The following is a 17,680-nucleotide window of genomic DNA, read 5'->3' as shown; positions in this document are numbered from 1 at the left end:
ACACAAAGGGGATAAGGGAGAATAAAGAATCAAGAATTGCTTAATACTGTACTTTGTGTATAGTAGATACACAATAGACATGTGTTGAACTAATTTATTCTGGCTCCAATTCTGAGGAAAATGTATATAGAAAAATATTTACTAAACTTAAAAAAAAAGTGCATAGCTGAGAGCAAGAATCCTTTTGCTATGTCTTGTCATAAGGCGAATAAAACTGATTATGCAATGGACAGATGGTGCAACAAGATATAAAATGAAATTAGCAATGATGCAACCCAGATGGAAATGAGGGAAAGGTCAATATGTTAAAGGTCAAAGGAATTTGGCTCCATCTTGTCTTGTTTCATAAAGGGCTAAGGTCACAGCTTGGGGGCTCTTACTGCAGGGAAGTTGTCAGACTATTCGCTGTGCTGAAGAACCAAATACTCACCCAGGGTTGTTCAAAGCTATAGGTACGTCGCCGATCTTCTACATCTTCATCCTGCTTTGCTTGCTGAAATTCTTGCCGTAGACGCTGTATCCGATCATGGTTGCTAGGAGTTGATCTGTTGCTAAAAGAGAGAAGGGGCAAGAATGAACACCCTTCAGAGATACAATCTGTGAATGGCAGTTGCTAGGGAAAAAAAAAATGGCAGCTTGCTGTGAGAGGACACTGTTTAAGAGGAAGTGAATTTATAAAACAATATTTGGGCATTTAAAAGAAGTTTTCATTTTGTTCTTATGATTAAGATTTACTGAAGTTATTTCAGGCAGATATTCAAGAGGGCAAGCGGTATTTTTAGACATTCCTTTTTTATGCGGTATTTTAAAAGCCTCATTTCCTTTCTGTAATCTGACAAGGTGTTGGCAGCCAAATTTTTTTGGAAAGGACATTGCATTACAAATCAGAAATACCAGGGTCCTATCCTAGCTCCTCCACCTTCTTAGACGAAGGCACTTAATTTGAGTTGTGGGATTTTTTCATACATATGAAGTGGACATAATAATCACTTTTTCTCTGAATATCATACTTGCAACAATCAAGTAAGGTGACAGCATACACTGTAGCCTTACAAATGTGCAGTATTGTTTTCCTAATGCCATGATACAAAGTTCCTATTTAGGAGTTATCAAAGGTCTATACACAAAATGCAGTTTCTTACAGCATAAATGAAAAGCATTTTAAAAATAACTTTGTATGGTAGTTGGATTTCATCAGTTATTTAATAGTAATGTTGCCGTTTTTTTTTGTTTTTTTTTTTTAAAGTAGGCTCTGCCCCCAGCATGGAGCCCAATGCCAGGCTTGAACTCATGACCCTGAGACCAAGAACTGAGCTGATATTAAGAGTCAGATGCTTAACCGACTGAGCCACCCAGGTGCCCCTGCCTTCTTCTTCTTCTTCTTTTTTTTTTTTTATAGTGTTAATCTGTTTTATCCTCACCAAAAGCTTGTAAGATAGGTACAGATGGTAGTATTTCTCTCTCTTCCACACACACGTGCGCGCACATACACATGTAGAAACTGACATCCAAAGAAAATAAGTGACTTGTTTGAAGTCTCTCAGCTGACCAATGGGGAGGCGAGGCTGGAATCCAGATTATTCTGGTGTCCAGTCCAGCCCTCATTTCACTGTGCCATGTTGTATCACTTAGTAAAACATATCTCAGACTCCAAAGCCCCCGCTTTATAAAATCACACAGATTTTAAACACAGTATTTTGCAAGAGTTGTAGAGATGGCCAAAATCAATCTTAAATCTCATGGCACTTTTGGTCTATTTTACTCCCTGAGGACTAAGGCGTATCCTATCAGGGGATTTATTCAAGCGTATTAGGCACATGCTGTCTCCCCAAGAAAACATCAGACTCCTTGAGGACAAGAATCAAGCCTTATATTTATCATATATACTCTCCAAACTGCTAGCAGAATGGGGAGCTGTAAGCTATTAGAAGACCAAGTCTCTTCATTGAAAACATGTTGCCCTGGTTATTTGGTGTGAATCTGAATTTTTCTGGCTGCCCACCCTCCTGGGTAATGTAATTGAGAGATGTAGCTTGTAAAGAGAAAGTCTGTCATAGTAGAGTATATAAAAATCTCAAATTCATATATGTCTTGACATAATTCTATGCCTTTTGAAGAATTCCAAAGACTTAAAAATCGCAAATTGAAAATATTTGCATATAGAACCACAATATTAATGTCTTCCAAGAATATGGGATAATCATTTAAACTATGGGGTAGATCCCTGTCACCTTTATGTTTCTATTAATTTCATTAGAGCTTCTGGAACATCCTGTCAATACTTTCAATTTGATTATTTTCCCAGTCAATAAAAGCTTGCCTTCCCTTTGTTCTTCCGACAAGTATTTTGAACTGATTGCCCTAAGAACATTAAAGGTTAATGGGCCTATAAAATGTGCTACTTGGCATGATGCTTCAGTCTACATTTGTATACAGCTTAAAAGTGCCCCACCATACTCTTAAGCAGGTTGTTACTGGTTTTACTTTTTAAAATTTTTTGTTTATTTATTTTTGAGACAGAGAGAAACAGAGCATGAGTGGGGGAGGAACAGAGAGAGAGGGAGACACAGAATCTGAAGCAGGCTCCAGGCTTTGAGCTGTCAGCACAGATCCCGATGCAGGGCTTGAACCCACAAACCATGAGATCATGACCTGAGCCGAAGTTGGACGCTTAACCAACTGAGCCACTCAGGCGCCCCAAGATTGTTAATTGGCTTTTAAAAAACATATATGGCAGCTTATAGTTTTGAACACAGTGATTTTCAATAAAGGCTTCTCAATGTTAACACCCAATCTCTGGAACTCCTTGCTCTCCATGTGAAACAGTGGTAGTATAGGCATGAAGACAGTTCATAAGACAGGAAAGTGAGCATTCATTAACCTCATTGCCATTTCTTCAACTGTGCCTTTTTTGTTCCTGGAATACTTCTTCATAGCTTCTAATAGAAGGATTATAGGAGGCTTGACTGAAGAAGTATTTTATAGGTCTAACCAGAAATATTTCGTATTATTTTCATGTACCATTGCGAATTTTAACCCTATAATTATTAAGTTCATGAAGTCCAAGCCATTGATGAAAATTGATGTCCTACTATTTGTAGTTAATTGAAAGTGCAAATCTCCCAACAAGGGAAGTTGACCCAGTGTCCTTAATTCTAAATTCTGGTGACCTTGATGTTTTTCACAGTATAAGCCAAGTTCTGGAAGTCACTTTTGCCCTCATTTCAAATCTCAGCAGCTGGTGATACACTGCTTCACTCTCTTTTCTTTTGCTTCCTTTCTTCCTCTGCTCTAGAGAATGGCAACCAACTTGCCTAAGACTAGCAAAGCCACTCTAAGGGCTGAAATTGAAAAACAGGCTGCAATGGTTTTCATGATTGATGATGACTTCCAAAGACTGGGAGACCATCAAGCATCCTTGGGGGACACCAGTTGGCAGTCTGAAGGTGAAATCCTGGCTTCAAGAATGAAACCATTGCAACTGCTCACTCTGTTTCTCAGGCCAGTCTACAACAGGCCAATAATTCACATTTGGACTTCTAAAGTTCTTGGTTAGCTCTTCTGCCAAGACAGCCAAAGGAAATTTTAAATATTCATTAGCATTAGTGGCTAATCCCTACACATCCCAATCAACTTATATTTAGGTTCGTTGCCAACTTCCAGTTGCTCATTATTTTTCTGTGTGTGATGAATATAATAAAGATACCATGAATCGATCAGATGAGTGAGAGAGACAATTCAACTTAATGACAAGCCACTAAATCATAATTTCTACAGAAAGGAGGGATGAAGAGAGGAATTATAGAGATGCTTTATTTTTTATAAAGAATCCACACAGACAGACATAAGACAATTTAAGTCTAACACTAATTCAGCCTTCCCTTGCACATTGTTTTTTTAGTTTTAGTCCAGCTGGAATTTTCTTTTATACTTTTATGTGTGTGTGTGTGTGTGTGTGTGTGTGTGTGTGTTATGTGTGTGTGTGTGTGTTTATATATAAATTTTACACTAAGTGCAGAGGGTTTGTTTTGGTTCAGTGATATCTGGGAATCTTTCTGACAGCACTGGCTCACACACTACAGAGATTCCTAATCCGGCATGCACAGTGCAGCCCTGAATGATATGGAACTCAAATCTTTCTCATCCATAATTACCATGGTGATTGTACCCTCTCCTGGTAGAGGTAGATCACACAGAGGACTAGGCTCTGCAACCTTCAGAATGGACCACTGCAATGTGCTTTGCAAAAGTAGCTGAGCATACCAGTTCATGCTAACTGCAGCAAGGATCCTATTTGCAGGTAAGGGCCAAATCCTGTCCTGCACCTGTGCTCCACAGGCCATGCTATCCAACCATCTCCTTAGGTACAGTGAATGAGAAGAGAAACGTCAACAGTCGTGCTTGTGTATACATAGTATGTGTATGAGACTCATCCAGAGTGCTTGTTTAAACCTGCTGATCGACTGAGACTCACCTAGAGAGATTCTGATTCAGGCAGTCTTGTGCAGGTCCTGGGCATCGGTATATTTTTAAAAGCACTGCAGGTGGTATACGGACAGTACTTTGAAAACAATTCAGCCTGCAAACTTCATGGCTGGGACAAATTCCAATGCCTATGGGGCAGTTAACTAAAGAGTGAACGAAATTTGATGGCTGTGGCAGTACCCATGTACATTCTGTAACAAATGGGAGTAATATGCTAGGTCTAGAAAGGGAGACCCTTACTCGGTCCCAGTAGATTGCTGTCCTGAAGGGATGTGAGCCTGGTGTTACCTTCTAATTTTTTTTTTTAAAGAGAAGTCAGAACTATAGTTTTCTCCCCTGCTGCCCAAATTTTTAATGTTGGCTTACTTTATTTTTTTGGTCCTATGCGAGACAAAACAAAAACCAAATACCAAACAGGTCTGTGGCCAGCTAACTTGCAACCTCTATTTTGTATTCTGTAGATGTTGCCTGTTTTATATGTTGCTTTTCTAGGCTATTTACTTCCACTGCACCAAGATAAGGCCAGTGATCCCCTAGTAACAGGCCCAAGAAACAACTATTTTTTAAAAAAGACAACTTAGCATTGTCCATATAGTCCTGCCTCTCCTAAATTGTTTGCTCCTTCTGATCTAAGCCTGGGTGTATTGCCCTACAGGCTTGAATTCTGACCTATCTTTCCAGATGAGCATATGCTGAAAGAGAAGAGTTTGTGATGTGACTGATTAATTCTTTATGGACTAAAAATACCTTAACATTTGCATTTTTAATTATGCAAAAGGAATCTGGAAAACTGGAACAGAGGCCATAGCTTGAAGAGCCAGAATTCAATAGTAGGGATAACCAGAAGGTACCATCTTGGTATACACTATCTTTTCTGCACAAAGAAGAAAAACATGAAAGGGAAAGGAGAAGGTAGACAGAAGGGAGAGAACGAACTGAGCCAGGCTTTCCATGGTGCCCAGAAGGGAGAAATGATTAAGATCTCTAGTATAAGAAAAGAGAGGAAGGTAAATTCACTCATATCTTTCTTCCTGTAATATCCTCTCGTTTCCTTTCCATCTTCTGATTCTTCCAGCAAACACTGTTTCAGAGTGTTTATAACTTACCTCCACACGTGTTTCTCTTTCTTAAGCTCATGCCTTCATCACAATCATTTAACACGTATATATTCTGTATGTCACGTCCCTGTGGCAGGGTAAGCGGATCTGCAAATGTTTGTAATGGACAGATTTCAAAGTGGCCCCATGATCTCCGCCTCCAGGTATTTGCATCTTTGTCCAACGCCCTCCCCGCCCCATACCTGGCCCCCACCACTGAGTGTGGGCAGGGCCTGTGACTTGCTTCTATCCAGTGAACTGTGGCAAAGGTCAAGGAATGGATATGATTACATTTGTGTGATTATATAAGAATGCAGTGTCCATCTTGCAAGTCCTTATCTCTCTTTTCTGGCTTTGAAGAAGAGAGCCGCCCTGAATCCTACAGCTGTAAAGAACAGAATACTGTCAACAACTCCAGGAGCAGGGAAGCAAGTGCTTCCCTAGTGGAACCCTCCAGTGAGAACCCAGCCTGGCTCACCCTTTGATTGCACCTGGATGAGACCCTGAGCACAGGATTCAGCTGAGCCATTGCTGGATCATAGAAACTGATCCATAGGATCTGATATAATAAGCTATTAAGCCTGTGTTAACTTGTTATGCATTAATTGAACTAATACCCATTGATGTTGGCCTTGGACATGTGTCTTGATTTGGCCCACAGGATGTTAGCGGATGTGATGCAAATGGGGGTTTGAAATGTGATTGCACAGTGGGTCTGCTTTCTTGTGTTCCACTGCAACAAAAGACAACAGAAAGATAACTCTAAACCTCCTTCCCTTAAACACGCACATGCACACACCCCCCCCCCCCCACCACTATCACATCACCTTAGACAATGTTGGGGGAGGGAGGTTGTACATACTTATTAAATGAAATAAAGTAGCCTAGAAGCACAAAGACCTATGCCTTACCCACTGTTGCAAAAACATGTTGGTTAGAAGAGCAGAATATAAGAGAGGAATCATATTTTATGAATGAGCTTTACCACTACCATTTATATGGTTAGTCACTCCAAAGTTCTAGCCTCTGAGAAAAATTGCAGAAAGTAAATACTATTGCAGAAGATGTCCCTGAAAGATGGTTACTGCCAGATCTTAACACATGAAACCAATCAAATGTGCTTTGCACTGAGCACCAGTATATAGCCAAGAATGCTCCAATAGAAATCTACCCAATTGCTTAGAGTGACTCCTTAGGTCAATCTCCCCATCACTTCACTCAAAATGCCTGTTCTGGCTCTGTGATCTCCAAAAATTAGTCCTCATGAAACCCAAAGCAGCAATGTGGGTGTTTTCTTAGGGTCTGGTGAAAATAGACCTGCCAACCAGGTCATTTGGTAAAACTGAACTCAAGGGCTCACTCCTTGTTTCTCTTCCTGGTAGAGACTGGTGGCCTGCCAGGATCTGACACAACTTATGAGGAGATATTCCTGGTTCAAAACTGGCTTTACTTAGCCTACCCAGAGTTCAGGACTTAGCACATGTCCCTCATATCCCCATTTACTAAAGAACAGGCACACAAGGTAAAGATTTTGTTAACCATATCAGCTTATATCCTCAGCCTTTTCATTTTTGCTACATACCTCTCAGCCATAGCAATTTACTTTTTGGCCTAAGTACAAAATTCTATCCCAAATGCTACTGAATTTCACACCTGCGCTTGGCATCCAATTACCAGAAATGCAGAAGGACATTATTCTTTTCCCAATTAAAAAAAATAAAGAGTTAATTTCCAAATTCTATCTGAGATCCTGGATATCATGCAACTCCACACTCGCAGCTTATTCCCGTTGAGGTATTTCCAGCACTCCCTCAGGTGTCACATGTGTACACCAGAGGGGGATCCTAGAGCTTTGCTGCTTAAGGAACTCCCTGCTTAAGGAACTATTTCTTCTCCACCTGCTAGCGCTTCAATGTCCTACCGTCTCCCAGACTGGGATTTTGCAATCAAGACGTCTGAAACATCAGTATGGTCTGCATCCCAGCACACTTAGGAAGGAGAAGATAGTAAGTTAAAGCTTCCAGGACACCGCTTATTACAAGTAGAGACCATGTTTTCCTGAACTCTGGCTCTTCTGAGCCTTTGATGATGTCTTTAGATAACTCAACCTTCACAGGATGTCCCTATGTTTTGGTCCACTTATTTCAGGGAAATGTATCTCTTTTTTGATTTCCTTGGTAGGTCCACAAACAAAAAGACTAAAGATCTACTACATTGTATAAACAACCCTTCAAGTTTAGCATTACTTTTCAAAATATTTTCACTAGAGATAAATTAAAGCACCTTTCCCTTCTTTGTCCAATTCCTTATTCTCCTTGCATCCCTAGAAAAGGGCAGACTTTTCGTCCCTTTATTCATATCAACGGCAAGTCTACAATTCAGCCATTTCATGGATGTCACTTGAAACAGACACCAGGGCTGGAGAAGGCAAAAAGTGACACTGGAGAAAACATATGTAGGGCAGAACTGTCACATAGTTTTAGAAACAGGCAGCCAGCAATGACCACAAGCGTCTCAGATCATTAAGCAATGTCTTACTGTGATGTCATGCACGGATGTACAGAGTTGTAATCCTTTCAAAACAGACAGATTGTCAGCATGATAAAGTGGATACAAACAAGTTCCTGAACAGTGTTGGGGGGAGAAATGTCACTGAACGAGAAAGGGATGGTAGCACGACTACTAGGGGCTGGTGTCATTTAGAGACTACAGGTACACCACATTCTTCTCCCTTAGTGATTTCTCTCTACTGATTAGCAATTCCATAAACTATTCCTGATCTTGTAATCGCCAGACAAATAGTTATAATCTACAGATGTCAGAACTGAGTTCTTAATTGCTGTAAATTAGTGAGCAAACACAGGTTTCTCATTAAACCCATTACACCCCGTATGTTAAAATGGAAAACTTGTCATGTGTTTTCTTTCTTGGCACTCAAATCAGGAGCATTCTTCGTAAAACCCTAGGTGCAGAGAAGCAGAGTGATATTGCCAGGGAGTGTGTGGCAGGATCCTGTTCCTGAAGGTGTATTTATTCCTGGGGTAAAAACCTTCCAATGGCAATGGCTTTGTTGACTCAGTTTTAATGATGAGCTACATTGCACCTCTATCTTTGTTTTCTTAAGATGGAGTAAAGTGGTGTCACCCCTCCGTGAAGGCTTTTGCTTTTCTAGGAGGAACCTAGAGTGCTTCCTCCCACAGCACTTGGGTTTGCCTCCTGTTACTTGTGCCGGTGAAAAAGCACAAATTGATAGATTAAAAGGGATGGGAGGAAGGAGCAGACCGAAATACTGTGAAAAAGCATAGCTGAATTTTCATATTAGGTAAGCATTAGTCTTCTGGCTAAGAAGACTAGGGCTTTCTACTCTGGCTCTCTCTCTCAGACTGGAAGATTTATGAGAAATGGGGGAAAGGCTGGGAGGGTTAAACCAAGAAATGTATCAATTACTAAACTACAAATAAAAATAGCTCCTCTGCACAAGCTTCATTAAGTTTTATCAGCAAGTATCTTGGGGTTTTACACTCAAACCACAGGTCATAAATTCACAGTAAATCCCCCATATGTTCACCAAACACCTGAATTCAATTTCTCTTCTGGTTGTGAAGCAGGAATATGGTGCCCCAATTAATTATGCATGCAAAGTTAGTTTCTAACAAGGGGAGATTTTTTTTTCAATGCTGATGGGTATTTATAACATCTGAAATTTTGGGATAGAGGTTTCTTCAATCTTAACAATTTTATACTGGCACATAGGTATAAATTCTCTTCTGGGTTTGAACAGTGAAGAAATAAAGTTGGTAAACACTTTGTTATAATGTTTGCAGTTTTCTATAGATAATCTCAGACATTTGTGAGATGTGACGATGATCTTAATATTTACTTTAATGTTTTTAGATAAATGTCGCTGTGGGTATGTACAAATCACTATGAATTATAGAGAAAGTCTAAAGTGAGGCTAACTGGCTATATTTATATGTGTCTATACGTACATGTGAAATTAGCTACTTAGGAAATATCATGTCATTTTCAGTTTATTTTCACAGTTTTGCTCATCATCTGTAATATGGAAAGAATTATGAGAAACTTATGCAAATCCCAAAGGCACTCACTTTCCTCAGCTGATAAAATTCATTTTCAGATTTTGACACCCATGATTTGTTGTCCATTTCACACCAATTTCAGTGTAATAAATCATAACAAATTAAAAACATACAGCTATGTTCTCTGGGTTAAAAAGGTAGTCACCAAAGCTGTTAAGACAGCATTTGCTTCTGATGTGATGAGTCACACAGAGGGTCACCTCTCTGCATCAGAAAGACTCAAGCCTGGATCTCACCCTGGGTCCCAGTGTGGTCATTTGGTAACAGGGCTATCATTTTATAAGCAGCAAAATCTCAGGAATGTACCCCTCGCCCCATTTTATTACTATCATCACTCTTCCTTATTAGCCTGTCACTGGTCTCAGGCAAGAGTGAGAAAAATTTAGCTTTACTCTTTCGAGGGGAGTTCCTCCAGCTACAAAGGACACACACGTGCACAGACATACATAATTTCAGGACCCAACAATAAATACACAGAAAAAGACATTCTATTGTGAGCCCGAGGTCATGTTTCCTGACTAGTAAATTTCACAGAAATAATCCAAGCTGTTTTCTACCCCAAAAGATTGCAAAATCTATTGCAGTCACACCTTCAGTGAGGCATTTGCTTAAAACTTGGCACAAAGTAATACTGTTTCACAGGCTTTAAAAGACTACCAAAGAAAAACTAATTATCAAAGTTTTCGTTTCAGAAATCACGTTCTCATAAAACTTCCCAACAAATGAACTTTGAGTATCATGAGCCCAAATGTTAGAGCCTAATACCCCAGAGATGGTTGGAGAAGCCAGACTAAACCTCCCGAGGCCCCTAGAGGAGAGTGGGCGAGGGCAGTGGAGAGCAGTGAGTCTTCCTCACTCCCTAGTAAGCTACTCTACGTGCCTTGAAAGGAATAAATGTTTTCCAGGTAAACTCACGAATTTAAACACATTCTTGAAAATCAAATGTTATTGCCTATAAGAAAACACATATGTCATTTCTCTGCACAATGCAAGACGCTGTTGTAATTTGGGGCTAATGCCCCAAGTGTACTTACTTTTCGTAGATCGTGTGATTTTCAGAAACTGTCTAATAAACGGCAAGGACATATATAAGGTATTCTAATAGGTTAGAGAGTTGAAGGAAGTTTATGGATTATGCTATTCTTTCAATAAAACCACTGGGGATATAAAGGTTAGCTAGTTGTGACCCACAGCTGAAGCCTGTGTTTCTAACTAAAATATACATTTGTGTGTCTGAATAAAGAGCAAAGGAATTCACCATTATAAGTGAAAATTCTGGAGAATGAAAAGAAGAATGAAAATCAGGAGTACATTATGAAAATTTGAAATAAAACAGCAATGGAAATTCAATTACAAAACCTGATGGGTTTTGATGACAAAATAAAACGATTATCATGTTCCTTTTCATATTAGAGAGGTTTTATCATACAAGCATAGAAACTAATTATAGAACCATTATTTTAATTCTTTAATCATGAAATGATTACATAGAATTCAAGGATAACATTCTTTTGGTTTTTGCATTCTCTGTCTTTAATGACAGCATAATTGCAAAATACTATACGAAACTAAGCTATGTTTTTTTTTTTCGAAGATAAAAATTCCAATGCAATACAGTGCTTAATGCTCAAGTCAATTCTAAATTATGGATAAATTCTATATGGCTTTCCTGAAATGATTTAAAATGGAAAATAATGTAATAGGAGATATAGTGCCTGTGATTTCGTGACTGGCTAACTCTGAAAGGTTTTTGAAAACTAGAATAAAAGCAGAAACATATACTTACTGGTTTTCTAAAAAAACAGACATTGAATGTGCCCAAATGAAGAGTTTATACATATCATTGATTTTAAAACATTTTTAAAGATCATTGGAATACTTCTACTGACTGATAGTTTTTTTACATCTATTTATGTTCTTAATTAACATCATAATTATTAGCTAATAATTTTCTAGGTTTTTATTAAATTCACGATTTGGCCATGTCCCAACTTACAAATAATTTATCTGGATAAAGGAAATAAATGAGATGGAAACATCAATCAGTTTGACTTCCCATTTCATGTTTAGTTAAACTGTTATGAGAAACACAAAAAGTGTGACCATATTGATTTGGAATTATTGACAAATTCCGAAAATTGCTTGCATCATTGTTTTGTAAATTACACTTTTTCAAAGTAAAACTTGCATATACATAGTTGATGTTTTTAAACACTAAAAGTCTTAAAAGATTCTTCTGCTTCCTCACCTCTTGTCCCTCTGTCTACCCAGTCCCAAGATAAACACTTTTAAAGCTTTTCACTGTTTTCTACAATAATCCTTTTTAATTCAACCTGAGATACTCAGCCCAGATCAATCATAATTCCTGGTCTGTGATACAGTTTGCTGATGATTCTTGCATGGATCACTTTCTTCCATACAGTTAGTGATTTTTAATACTGTACTCAATATTATTAAAAGTAAATTACACAAAAGTTTTATTACACAAAACAAAAGTTAGGGATTTAACAAACTCTCATATCTAACTAAATACCTCTGGTATTTCACTACATATTTCTTTTTTTAAATTATTTTAAATGTTTATTTATTTTGAGAGAAAGAGAGAGAGAGAGAGAGAGAGAGAGAGAGGAGGAGTGGGGAAGAGAGAGGGAGAGACAGAGAATCCCAAGCAGGCTCCATGCTGCCAGCACAGAGCCCAATGTGGGGCTTGAACCCACAACCTGTGAGATCAGGACAAGAGCCACAATCAAGAGTCGGACACTTAACCAACTGAGCCACCCAGGTGCGCTACTGTTTTTTTTAATTTAAATTCAAGTGGTTTACCATATACTTAATAATAGTTTCAGGAATAGCATTTAGTGATTCATCACTCACATATAACATCCAGTGTTCATCCCAACAAGTGCCCTCCTTAATGAGCATCACCCATTTAGCCCATCCTCCCACCCAACACCCCTCCAGCACCCTCAGTTTGTTCTCTGTATTTAAGAGTCTCTGATGGTTTGCCTCCCCCCCTCTTTTTTTTAATCTTATTTTTTTCCCATCCCCTATGTTCATCTGTTGTGTTTCTTAAATTTTACATATGAGTGAAATCATACATTTGTTTCTCTGGCTGGCTTATTTTGCTTAGCATAATACTCTCTAGTTCCATCCACGTTGTTGCAAATGGCAAGATTTCATTTTTCTTTTTGATCACTGAGCAATATTCCATTGTGTGTGTGTGTGTGTGTGTGTGTGTGTGTGTGTGTGTGTATTCATTCATCAGTTGATGGATATTCACTACATATTTCTGAACAATTTTAAACATTATCTGTTGACTTCCTATGAAGGTAGAGAAAGCATTTGCTTGCTTGCACACCGCAATCCCAATGGTATCTCCCACATCCTCCTGAGTAATAGCACAGTTTTTAAATAAATTTTTGTATTAACACTATTTATATAAATATTGTTCATTACTAATTCAAATGGAGCACTATGATTATATTTCCTTTCTTCTATGACATTCTTGGTTTTTCTTTTGCTTCATTTTCTTAGAGCCTAATTTTTTCCACCCTTGATAGTCAAGCAGTTTTAAGTTCACAGCAAAATTGAGAGGAAGGTATAGAGATTTCCCATAGACGACCTGCCCCCACACGTGTGTAGCCTCTCCCATGATGAACATCCCCCACTAATGTGGTACACTGGTTACAACTCATGAACCTACATTGATCCAACATTATTTCTCAAAGTCCATAGTTTACATTAGGGTCTGATCTTGTTGCTGTGTATTCTATGGGTTTGGACAAATGTATAATCACATCTATTTATCATTATAGTAACATACAGAGTATTTTCTCCATCCTAAAATCCTCTGTGCTCTGCCTATTCATCCCTTCCTCTCCCACCTGGCCTGGAAACTACTGATCTTTTTACTGTCTCCATAGTTTTGCCTTTTCTAGAATGTCACATAATAGGAATCACATAGTAGAAACCTTTCCAGGTTGGTTTCTTTCATTTAGTAATATGTATTTAAGTTCCCGCCTGTCTTTTCATGGTTTGACGACTCATTTATTTTTAGCTCTAAATACTATTCCATTGTGTGGATATAACACAGTTTATATCCATTCACCTACTGAAGGACATCTTGATTGCTTCCAAATTTGGGTAGTTATGAATAAAACTGCTATAAGCATTTGTATGCAGGGTTTTGTGCTGACATAAATTTTTAGCTCTTTGGGGTAAATACAAAGGAGCACAAGTGCTAGATTTGTAAGTTGTGTTTAGTTTTGTAAGAAATTTACAAATTTCTGTCTTCATTTTTGCATTCCCACCAGCAATGATTGAGTTCCTGTTGCTGCACATCCTCACCAGCATTTGATGTTGTCAGATTTTGGTCATCCTCCTAGGTACGTAGTAGCATCGCACGGGTGTTTTAGTTGGCGTTTCCCTGATGACACGTGATGTGAAGCATCTTTTCACACGCTTACCTGCCATCTGTGTACCTTTTCTGGTGAGGTAACTCTTGAAGGCTTTGGTCCATTTGTAAAATTGGGTTGTTGGTTTTCTTATTGTTGAGTTTTAAGAGCTCTTCGTATATTTGGGATGAAAGTCTTTTATTAGATATGTCGTCTGCTAATATCCTCTCCCTCTTTATAGCCTCTTAATACAAATTTCCACATAATCAAACCTATCATAGTTTATCCATTCCAATTTTTTTCCTGGAGCCCTTCAACTCAAGTGTTCCTTCCATGCTCCAATCTGCCCTGGCTCTCTAGTTTTCTACACAGTGGAAGTTCTGGCACCTCCCTTCATCATCATCCTGGGATTTGTTAGAGGATACATTCTGTAGCTCTCTAAAAGAAGATGTATTGGAAGCAAAAAAACAAAACAAACAAACAAAAACCAAAAACATGTATTTTTACATGCTTAAACTATCACCACTTACTGACAGTTTGGTTAGATATAGAATTGCAGTTTGGAAACATTACCCTTCAATGTTTGAAGGTGTGGCTTCATGGTCCTTCTAGGTTCCAAAGTTGCTGTTGAGAAATCTAACATTCTGATTCCCAACTCTTTATTGCATATGTTTTAAAAGGATCATCTCTTTATTTCTGTTATTCTGAAACTTCACAATGCTGCTTCCTTTTAAAATGGATTTTTCAGGGCACTAGTTAATTCTTCAACTTAGAATCTTAAGTTCTCCAGTTCTGGAAAACTTTCTTCTGTTATTTTTCTGATAATATCTCCATCATTATACCTCTTTTCTCTTTCTAGAAAACATATTAGTTATATGCTGGACCTCCCAGAATGAAATTTTGATTTTTTTCTCTCTTTCCCACTATATTAGTTTTTTCTTATGTCTCCTGTTCCCCAATAAACCTTAGAATTATTTCTGTTATTCTTTTAGAATTTATACATATAAATTACTTTTTTAGAATATTTATATATTAACACATTACATTTATATATTTTATATACAGTAATATATATGTAAATATGCATATATATGTGTGTATGTATATACTTTAAAAAATATTTCTATATATATTAACTTGAAGACTAAATTTTTTTTTAAATTTTTTTTTTCAACGTTTTTTATTTATTTTTGGGACAGAGAGAGACAGAGCATGAACGGGGGAGGGGCAGAGAGAGAGGGAGACACAGAATCGGAAGCAGGCTCCAGGCTCTGAGCCATCAGCCCAGAGCCCGACACGGGGCTCGAACTCACGGACCGCGAGATCGTGACCTGGCTGAAGTCGGACGCTTAACCGACTGCGCCACCCAGGCGCCCCGAAGACTAAATTTTTAGAGCATTGGGTTTGTAATCTACAAAGCTCCAAATGTAGAGTAAATCTTATTTTTATGATTTAGCCAATTCCTCCAAACTTTTCTTCCCCAAACACATGTGCTGGCATTATACACCAAGTAGTTTTCCTTTCTTTGACATGTAATGAAATTCACAGTTTGACTTTAGATGTTTACTATACAAGTTTACTCCCACTGCTCAAAGTGGTGATTATGATTTATAATTTTTAATCCTCTGTTTCAATATTTGCTGGCCTCTACTCTTAATTCTCCTGCCAAATACTGACCAGCTGCCACTTGAATCTCTTAAAAATTATCCCACTGGTGCTCATGGTAGAATGTTTCATGACTTTTCGCACAGTGCGGTCCTCACCATAGCTACTGAAGCATAATTTGAGAATATAGGCTGAGGCTCCAGCCATCCCCACCACACACAGAGCTGATGCCATTTTCTAAGACAGAGCATAGTTCTATAGCTAATGCATGTGAATTAATATAAGCAAATTGAACCTAGTATAAGATCCTGGAGAATCAGTCTTAGAAGAACCAACTGATGTTCTGATTAACTAAGAGTTTGCCAAAGGTCTTTTTTGTGCGTTTGTTTTAATCCTTGAGTTTGAATATCCTTCTAGAAAGCACTAAAGTGTCTTCCATTTTGGAGAAAAGGAATAATGGATACCACTTAAGTTTTTTAGGGAGTTTTAAGATTCTCATGACCTTTAGTTCTCATTATTGAGTATTTGACTAGAAAAAGGAAACAACTAAGCTGAATCTTATTCCATCAACTACAGGATAATACCCAAAAGCTCTTTTGTTTTCTCGCTGATTTTTTTTTTTTTTTCCTACAAACTCCCATAGCAGCACTTTGTAGGCATCTACCTCTTTCTCTTAAGAGTGTAACTTGCAGGGGTGCCTGCGTGGCTCAGTGGTTTGGGCATCTGACTTTGGCCCAGGTCATGATTTTGCTGGTCCCAGGTTCTAGGCCCACATTAGGCTCTGTGTTGACAGCTCAGAGCCTGGAGCCTGTTTCGGATTCTGTGTCTCCCTCTCTCTCTCTCTCTCTCCCTCTCTCTCTCTCTCTCTCTCTCTGCTCCTCCCCCACTCACACTCTGCCTCTCTCTCTCTCAAGGATGAATACACGTTAAAAAAAAATTAAAAAAAAAGTGTAACTTGCAAACACATTGGCTAATTGTGGATCTGTCTGGTAGACTTCTAGTTAATTGAGACTTTTTGTATCATATTGCTTACACATGATTTTAAAATTATACTGCAGCGGCAACAAATGAGAAGATCTTTATTTATTTTGGGGCATAGGATTTACAGAAGAGTTTCCCTTCTCTAGTTCGACTTTTTCTCTATTTGAGGCATTTTCACATAAAAGTGTGAAAAAAATCAATAATACTGACTTCCAGATACAAGCTGTTTAAAATATGAATGAAAAAACCCTTTGACCTTTATAAGTTGATTCATACAGTCAAATTTTCACTTCTTTCTGTCTAAAATGTTGCTCAAATACTTTGACACTTCACTTTTAAAATTTTTATTTTTATTCTTTTATTCAAGTATGTATTAACATACCATGTTATATTAGTTTCAGGTATATAATATAATAAGCTTCAATTTTTAATGCTTCTCTTTAATTTTTAAAATTTTATATTAATTCAAGGTAGTTAGCATACAGTGTAATATTAATTTTAGGTGTACAATATAGTGATTCAACACTTCCATACATCACCTGGGGCTCATCACAAGTGCCCTCCTTAATCCCCATCACCTATTTCACCCTCCCATCAGTTCTCTATAGTTAAGAGTTTCTTAGGTTGCCTCTCCCTCTCTCTTCTCTTTTTTTTCCTTTGCTCATTTGTCTTGTTTCTTAAATTCCACATATGAGTGAAATCATATGGTATTTGTCTTTCTCAGACTGACTTATTTTGCTTAGCATAATACACTCTAGCTCCATCATTCTTTTTTATGATTTTCATTCTTTTTTATGACTGAAAAATATTCCATTATATATATTGAATTTGTAATCTACAAAGCCATATATATATATATATATATATATATATATATATATATATATATATGGCTGCTTCTATAATTTGACTATTGTAAATGCTACTATAAACATCAAGGTGCAGATATCCCTTTGAATTATTATTTTGTATTCTTTGGGTAAATACCTAGTAGTGTAACTGGTAGATCATAGGGTAG

General features: G+C 37.8%; 1 protein-coding gene across 16 annotated transcripts in view; it reads right to left on the bottom strand.

Moving 5' to 3' along the window:
• The window catches only part of PARD3 (par-3 family cell polarity regulator), a 680,086-nt gene that overhangs the window by 21,261 nt on the left and 641,145 nt on the right, over positions 1-17,680 (bottom strand). For all 16 annotated transcript variants that reach the window (XM_086714599.1, XM_086714604.1, XM_086714589.1 and 13 more), the window contains one exon: positions 431-551. In XM_086714599.1, coding sequence (XP_086570725.1) covers positions 431-551 — 121 coding nt within the window. The remainder of the gene's footprint in view (positions 1-430; positions 552-17,680) is intronic.

Source organism: Puma concolor, chromosome B4, assembly GCF_028749965.1.
Source record: "Puma concolor isolate L17-30 chromosome B4, mPumCon1.1.hap2, whole genome shotgun sequence".
NCBI classification, from domain to species: domain Eukaryota; kingdom Metazoa; phylum Chordata; class Mammalia; order Carnivora; family Felidae; genus Puma; species Puma concolor.
Note: the sequence above shows the minus strand (reverse complement) of the source record. Positions and strands in the feature narration are given on the sequence as shown.